The sequence below is a fragment of the Hipposideros armiger genome, unplaced genomic scaffold (assembly GCF_001890085.2).
Source record: "Hipposideros armiger isolate ML-2016 unplaced genomic scaffold, ASM189008v1 scaffold_11, whole genome shotgun sequence".
Taxonomy (NCBI): domain Eukaryota; kingdom Metazoa; phylum Chordata; class Mammalia; order Chiroptera; family Hipposideridae; genus Hipposideros; species Hipposideros armiger.
This window is the reverse complement of record NW_017731361.1, coordinates 8,268,098-8,276,785: the sequence shown is the minus strand read 5'-3', so window position 1 is coordinate 8,276,785 and position 8,688 is coordinate 8,268,098. Positions and strand designations below refer to the sequence as shown.

Here is an 8,688-nt window from a genome sequence, read left to right as displayed (position 1 = left end):
CCTCCTAGACCTGAGTCACATCTGACAGGCCGAAAAGGTGGCAGGAGAGGACGGGAAGGCAGTGAGTCATTTACAGCAGAGATACCGAGGGCAGCCCACAGGCCTCGCCCTTTCATCCCCCTCCCCATCTAACATGTCAAAAGCCCTGCCACCCATCAGGTTCCCTTGTCACCATAGCCCTGAAGCAGAGACCCTGCAAGGCCCAGACCTTTTGGGGAACAAGAGAGTAAAGGTGGAGGAAATTAATTTGCAGAGTTAGAAATGCTTACCCCGTCCAATAACGCAGAGAGCTTTTAAATACCCAGAACATGGGGTGACTCTTACCTCCTCCTTCTGCTCAGTACTCAGCACACAGCTGAGCTCAGCCTCCAGCAGAACTCAGGGGTGAAGGGAGGAACAGGGGCCCGGGCTGCAGGAAAAAGGAAACTGAGCCATCACTCCTAATCTACACAAAGGGAAACACTGCTTTTCATAACATCCCTCTGCCTTCAGCCAAAGCTGTGTCCCTCTTGGCCTCACCTCAGTTCATTATTGCAGCTCCCATGGAGGACTGAGACCCCATATAAGGTGAGGCTAATGAGACAGAGGGAGTGGAGAAAGCAGAGTGCTGCAGCCATCAAGAGTGTGCGCTTTGGAACCCGAATACTGGGGTTCCGTCCTCATTCTGTCATTTCCTTTCTTGCCTGATCTTAGACAAGTTATGTTATACCCTGTGCTTCATGCTCCATTAGAGTGAAGAGAATGATGGTACCTACATCATCGGATGATTTTAGAGATGAAATGAGATTTTATGGATAAAGCATCTGGCTAATAACAACAGGCTAGCACATTGTATATGCCTATTACTATTAATATTCCCTACTAGTGGGTTCAGGAAGGATTGCCCTCAGAGAAAAATTGGACCCAGGTTGCTACCTTTTGAGCCTTATTCATCTGCCTATTTGGCATGCACACCTGAGTTGCTAAGTGTAGCGGGAGAGAAATACCCAACCACGCTGGCCTGTCTCATTAAAATTCACATCCGACAACTTCAAGTGGCCCCCAGTGCCTTCCAGCAACGCTGCGCTGTTTCCCAACCATGTCCCATCTCCTTCCTCACTCTCAGCTGATAACCTTGCTTCGTCTTTCACTTGCTTCGTCTTTCACTAAAACATAGAAACAGTAGGGAGAATTGCTGCATTCTCCAGGATGGCACCTTTCACATCCAAGTCTACTCGACAGTTTCGCTTGCATAGACAGACATCTCCAAATTATGGTACCCAAAGTGAACATGGCAGCTCCGTCCTTCCACTTGCTGTAGAGACAGAGCCACGAGCCTTCTCTGACTCCTGTTTTTTATCCCATGCTTCACAGTTGACCCACCCACCAGCCCCCATCACTTCTCCCTCCAAACATGTCAAGAATCTGACCACTTCCCATCACGGCTCTCACCCTGGTCCAAGCCATCCTCTGTCACCCAGGTTATAGCTGGCCTCCCTGCCTTTGCACGCTCACATTTCACAATATAGCAGGCTCAGTGATGCTTTGTGTCAAGTCGCTTCACTTTCTTCAGAACAAAGGGCCCGTGTGAATTGGTCATCTGCCCCACACCACAATGAAAACACTCCGAGAGTATTCTGTTCACTCCTCTATCCCAGGCATGTAGCAGGCGTTCAATAAATATTTGTTGAATGAGTGGTGTCCTCTAATGCCTGTGAACAAATCAGCTTAGAAAGTGGGGATCTGACACTCAGTGGGCCCTGCTCTGGGCCACCGTACATACATAAGCAAGCTTGTTTAATCCATGCTAGCCACGTAAACAGCTCACCAACCCATCCTAATGCCCCACAGCTGGGAAGGGCTGAGCCTGGATTCAGACCTGAGGTCACGTGAGTCAAGACACATTTACACTGAAATAATGAACAGCTCACATCAGAAGAGGAGGTCTTCACAGAAGTAATCATTTTTAAAAACAATAACTGACCCTGTTGATGTGTTTCCTACCCCCACAGGTTCATGACTACCTCCGTAGCAAGCTGTGCTCCCTCTACGAAAACGACTGCATTTTTGATAAATTTGAATGTGTGTGGAATGGGTCAGACAGGTAAGAAAGGCTCTGTGGCTGGGGAACCTTCCAATGGTGGGCCTTCTCCTGGCGGAGGCCCTGGGCTGTTTGTCCTAAGCAGGGTGCAGCCGAAGGGAGGTCAGAATCAAAACCCCAGGCCTGGCAGGGGTGCGTGTGCGAGTCACTGGATGACCCTGAGGTCAGGCCTGGAAAGGAGGGAGGGCTGTAGCAAGAGCCTTGAACCCTCTCTCAGGACTGGCAGAGGTGACCATTTAATATCAGTGAGAAAAGTCCTGTCTTGTCCACACAGGACACCCCCAGCGCTAGGCCAACATGCCTCACATGAAGCTCCCTAAGAATCCACCAGCAAATTCCAGCATGAATGGTTCAGATTGCTGCCAAGTGCACTTTCTAGCTCAAAAATGATCCCTTGAAGCCACTCGCATAGACCTGGCCAAAGGCCCTGGTGGTTCATTAGCTGAATTCTTGTCGGCCTCATTTGTCACGTTCCCTCAGTGTGATTTATTACTGTTTTAAGGCCTTTGATTTCAACAATACTTCATATTACCTCCCAATAGTTCATTTTTCGCCTGACAAATACAGATGATTCTGGCTTCCAGGAGAACTGGCACAGGCTACCAGGGGCCGTTCCCTGATGGAGGCGGCACCGTGAGCCATAGTGCCTGGGAGCACAGAAACTACTGCAGCAAAGCACTCAAAATGCACACTTTTCGTGAGCTTGAGCCCTCCACTTAGCAGGACTGGAAGGAGCCACCACAAGGCAGAGGACCCAGGTCACACGATCCAGTTAGTACAGAGCAGAGGGGGCAAAGCAGCTGTGGTGTATGAACAAAAGCTCGCAAGGGGACAGAAGCTAGCCCCAGCCCTATTATCTTATTTTTATGTATATACTTTATTAACTTGTTCGTTGTTTATTATAATTAATACATATTCTTTACTATCACTTATATCTTTGTTGTTGTTACTGCTCCAACTTGCCCTCTATCTCAGCCTAAAACTACACTCATTGAACACATACTATGGAGCAGACACCTTTATACACATCATGTACGTTATCCTGACCACAATCCAACTAGCTTTCTGTCATCCCCATTTTACGGCGGATGAAACTGAAGCCCATTCAGCAAGAGACAGTAACGTGCCCAAGCTCAGACACTAGTGAGTCGTACAGACGAGAGCCAGGAGTGTTCTTTTCATACCATCACAGTGGGAAATGTTATTCTTGGTTCAGATAGGGTTGAGGCTTTTTTTTTTCCCCAAAAAAGACTTTCTGTTCTGTTTAAAAAGAAGCCGGGCCGCGATGAGGGAAGCAGACCCCTGGCCTGGGAAGCGGTGAGTCCGAGCGGCCAAGAGCTTATGCCCTGGAGTCAGGCCGATGCGGGTCGGAGGCCAGACCTGGCTACTTGCTAGCAGTGTGACACTGCACAAACTACTCACTTCTCCTCATATGTAAATCTCTTACATGGGGTAATGCAGACTGAAATGAGATGGCAGCAGTCAAAAGCTCCGCGCCCTGCCTGACAAGGAAACAACAGCTCACTCTGCTACACAACACGTTTTACAGCCTCTGCTTCCTGGGCTGGAGCACCAGAACCTAAGCCCTGATTAATGTGCCTGGCACAGCTGACCAAGGACCCCCCCAAACTTCTCCCCCTGCCAGTTCCCTTCACCTCTCTACACATCCAGGTCACCGAAAACAGAGGAGTCGCTGTGCTCAGCCATCCTCACCTGCCCACTCAGTTTCAGCAGCCTGTCGGAGAGCAGGCCACTGTGGACTGTTTCACAGGGAGCGCTGTCTCCCCCTCAGCCTGTCACCATTAAAGATTCAGTCTCTTGCTTCCGGAAGGCTTTTTGGCATTGACTGCTCTCCTGATCAATTGTAGATATGCCTTTAGGATAGATAACTCTTGTAAAATGCAGAAACCACCTGTCAATCCACGACAACATCTTATTTTTCCCTTCCCAAACCCTTTTAAAACTTGAATTCGTTTACTTTCTTGTCAAGTGAGACAACGGTGACATCCATTTTTTAGATAAGTTTTCTGAAAAGGACGAATTTAGAGCTAGTACTTAGCAGGGGGAGGGGGTGGCGGGGGACATGCCTGGCCAACCAGCTTTCCTGTTGGCATCTCTCTCACCCTGCTGGCGAAAGCCTTGGAGGTCAGGCTGCAGCGGTGCCCCTTAGATGTGCACAAGGATTCGTCGTTTTCAACGTGGGCCTACTTTCCTAACCCCACCTGAGCCTCGCAGTGCTGATGGGAGGTAGGTAGGGCTGGATCATTAAAACCACTCATTTACTAAGCCAAAGAACTCAGAGGAATTTATCGAGCAGAAGTAATGAACAAGGCGGGTTATCAGAAGCCCAACCCAAGAGCTGGTTGCTCTTAATGATTCCCAAAGGAAGTCGATAGTCACATGATAGAGCCTGTTCAGGGTTGTGTTTAACAAAACGCCTGGTGCCCTAAGCTGGCCACCGCGTGGTGTCGTTTGCTCTCTCGAAAGACACACGAGGGCTGTGTTACTGCCTCTCTCCATAGCACTCAGTGACTCCCTACTTCCTCTCTGCCTTGCAGTGTCATCATGACCGGCTCCTACAACAACTTCTTCAGGATGTTTGACCGAAACACCAAGCGCGATGTTACCCTGGAGGCCTCGAGGGAAAACAGCAAACCCCGGGCTATCCTAAAACCACGGAAAGTGTGCGTGGGGGGCAAGCGGAGAAAAGACGAGATCAGCGTGGACAGCCTGGACTTTAGCAAAAAGATCTTGCATACAGCTTGGCATCCTTCAGAAAATATCATAGCGGTGGCGGCTACAAATAACCTATATATATTCCAGGACAAGGTTAACTAGGAGGACAACTTATTATTACTTAAGAAGCTCACATATTGAATACTAGTCAAACACCTTTTTAAATGTTTCTTTGGGTCTTCATTTGATGCATTGACTTTAATTTCCCTATGCAGAAAACAATTGGGGTGGCATTAAAAGGAGTCCAACTTTCCCAAATCCCCAGTTCTAAGAAACTTTTGTTCAACCCAATAGGCCCCGGGACAATTCTGTTTAGCATTGAGAGCTGCCAGCTAACAGTAATTCTTCCATAGTTGACCTGAATTTCTGATGCTTTTATTGCCCAGTTTTCTCTGGTGGGTCCAGTGTTTTGTTTCTAGGTGTCTGCTGAGATAAAATGAGGTTGTCTTGTAGTATTTAAAGCAAAAAGATAAGTTCTTTTTTTTTTTTAATTAAGCAATTCCATTTGATTGAAAAATTCAACAACAAAAAAATAAACACCGTCTACTCTTAGAGAAGTTCTCCTTGTTTTGTGAAAAATCAGAACTCCTCAGCATCTCCTGCCCCTACAGCACGTTTTTTTTCCCCCCATTTTCTTTTTAACGATTTCATTCGAGTAAGAGATTTATGTCACAAGGCTGTGAAGAGGATGCAGAATGAGAAAGGAAGGGCCACATCAGCATTGCTATACTTTTTGTTTTGTAAGCGCCATAGAAACAGCCTGAGAATTTGGCTAGGGAACACCATGAATGCTTTAGGGGACACAGAACACTTTCTACACAGTGCTTCTCAGAGTTAGCTGGGCAAAGCCACGTGGGGCCAGATTCCATCTGCTGCTTTGTTACTCTTTTTGGAATTTTAAATGGCTCCATATAATCCTCTACTTACACGTTCACTGGCTTTTTCTCTTCAACCTTTTCCAGCTTATTTATTCTATTGACTTCTAAAGGCCGAGTCTTGGTTGTTTATTATCAATGGGCACTCTAAATGAACCAATAAGCTGGAGGCAGTGGCACCACCCGTGACTCCCTGAGAAAGGCTGTGTCCTGAGCAGCCCCCTCCCCGATTCCTGATTTGGTAACCAAAAGTAACAATCCATCAGTCTCCACAATAGCTAGAACAAAAATGGCCAATAAAAATGCTGATTTGTAAAGCCTAGTCAGGTCCTTCTAACCCCACCACCACCACTCCCGCAAGCTCACCATCTGGAAAAATAGGCCAGAGAGCTCTCTTCCTGCAAAAGTGGAATATGGGGGCATCAAGAAGCTTTGACATTGGAGTGAAGTCTGCTTGAAACTGTGGAGGCTGGTTCATCCTTCCCCCAAGTTGAGGATGCAGATTTAAAACTTGCGGAAGGTTCTATGTGGCATGCTGTGAGGGAGACTCGATGAATTCAAAAGGCTTATAAATTTGAAGAGGAGGCTTAGGGAGGATGTTGGAGGCACCCAGAAAGCTAGGTCTGGGCTCGATGTCACTGTACCTGTCATGGTCTCATTTCCCATAACTTCCATTTAATGGGTAGGAAATAACTTGAGATGAGCCATTTTCTTTTAAAGAGAAATTTTCTTTGCTTGTATATTTATGAGAAGTCCCACCTTTCAAGTGTAATTTGTTTTAACGGAGAAAAGAATAGTGAAAGAACCATATTTCAATGCTAAGCTACTATCAATTTAACAACAGCTTTTTGGCAAGGAAATCACTATCTACTTAAGTGAATACAATTTGGTATAATGCAGCCCAATTTCAGAAACATTAAAATATGAAAAAGTGCATCTTAAAATGGAGTGAGTATGCCGTTGAAGACATGGCTTTCCTCTCCGTGTTTCTCATCTTCCCTGTAATGAAAGCCTCTATTTGGGCATGGCATCTAAGTAGCTCCCAGGAGGAAACTCTGAGCAGAATTCCTGGCCTAACTGGGGCAACATCCTTGGAGGAGACCTCAGAGTGTCAGAAACTTCCCCAACTCATAGAGAATTGTGATATCAGGATACACAGAAAGACCAGTGAGTCACTGTCCAGAATTTACTGTCAACTTCCTCAGTGACCTTTGCTCTGCTTCTCTGAGACTCAGCTCAGGTGAGGATTGAGACAGATCATGGTTTTTCAGACTTGAGCATCAACCTACCTCTGTACTATTACTCATTTAACATTTATTGAATCACCTTTTTTGAAATCAAGACAGCCTCCTTCAAAGAAATAATATTCATGAAATGTCAGTTTCAATGGGCCAGTTACTTTTTAACATTAAAATAACCACATAATATAGAACCACTAAATAACTACATTAATATAACAAACATGTGCCCATGCGCCACCTACCGTCATTTTGTGAACACCAGCAGCATGCTTATCAAACTTTGGGACCCTGCACAGCTGATATAGAACATCTAAGTCTTTGGAGGCATCAGAGAGTCTCAATGGACAATGGTTCTTCACATACTGGAGTCAAGAGTGCTCCCCAGAATGCATGCGTGAACAATTTTGGTCACAGATGTATGGGCTCGCAGCCTCCCTGCAGTCTGTGGACACCAAAAAAGAGCCCTACACTAGTCCACCACCCTCAGCACATACATGTACTGATCCACAGTGGGAGGAATTTTCCCCAAGACCTTGAAGTGCCATCCTCTCCTCTACCCCATACAAAGAATGCAGAGGCACAAACATCCAGACTGCTAGACAGGAAACATGAGGGGAAGGCCTAGAGATCAGGCCTCAGGCAGCAATCTGCTGCAGCAGTAACCCCACCACGCTGCAGCAATAACCCCCACCACGCTTCACTGATTCCCTGCTCTGTGCCAGGTGCTGCCCTTGGCACTATACAGTTGCCATTGCCTTCTACCCAGTACTGGTGATTTTCTTATCCGGTAGCACCTAAAAGTCAGTCCCTTTTCCAGCTGACACTAAAAGCTCCTTGAAAGCCAACTTCCCAGCTTTTCAACAGTGTGTTGGGTTCTAAGAACCTACACTAGTTTATCCTACAAGGCCTGCTGCTTGGTATGAGCCGTCAGGTTACACTGGAGGACGTCACTTGACTGAGGGGAAACGGGAACCACAGCTTCCTAAACTATTATTAAAATCATCCTAAATGCAACAGTAAGTCCCTGTCATTCAAAACCAAGCTATTCATAAGCTGAACTTTGGCCGACATTCATGCTTTCTTGTCCAGAGGAGGAAGGTGAGTTGGGGAAAAAAAACAACAACAAGGAAACACAAGCCAGCATGTAGTGGGATATACAATGAATGGGCAGTAGGAACCCATTTACTTCTTAACCCCTTCATGTCTGGTTCCTGCCTTTTCTACTGGGAAAAAAAATTATATATATATATATATATATATATATATCAGTCTGTGTGAGGCAAAACAATTATCAGGTGGAACAAAGATGAAGCTAAAATTCTTTTAGCTCAGTGACCCGGCTCCATTGCTTCCCTCTGAACACTCCAGGGCCCATTATAATTAAAATGAGACTCTCAAATACTCAATCGCTGACAGCATAGGAGAGCATCACTTCCCTTTCTTCAAACCTGCAGAGCAACTGCCTAAACTTCCCTCTTATCCCCCTCACCTGCCTTTCTTTCTTTTTCCAATCCCTCTGCTGACAGCCTACAGGGTTCAAGAAAGTCGTACTAGGCCTAATAATAAGGCTTTGGGGATGACACTATAGTCCACGGGTGTGAATGAGAAAGCCCTTCCTAATTTGCCCTCTTCCATTATGGACACATGTAGATGAGGCTGGTGTGTTTTAAATAATACCCCCAGGGCCGGCCAAGTGGCGCACTGGTTAAGAGCTGGCTTGGGATGCCAGAGGGCCCGAGTTCGGACCCCACATATG

The 8,688-nt window shown here is 46.4% G+C and overlaps 1 protein-coding gene across 1 annotated transcript in view; it reads left to right on the top strand.

Moving 5' to 3' along the window:
- The window catches only part of LOC109392769 (serine/threonine-protein phosphatase 2A 55 kDa regulatory subunit B beta isoform-like), a 120,237-nt gene extending 114,869 nt beyond the window's left edge, over positions 1 to 5,368 (top strand). The window contains exons 8-9 of the mRNA XM_019661417.1: positions 1,992 to 2,083; positions 4,639 to 5,368. Of these exons, the coding sequence (XP_019516962.1) occupies positions 1,992 to 2,083; positions 4,639 to 4,918 (372 nt within the window). The 3' untranslated portion in view covers positions 4,919 to 5,368. The remainder of the gene's footprint in view (positions 1 to 1,991; positions 2,084 to 4,638) is intronic.
- The last annotated feature ends 3,320 nt before the right edge of the window (positions 5,369 to 8,688 follow it).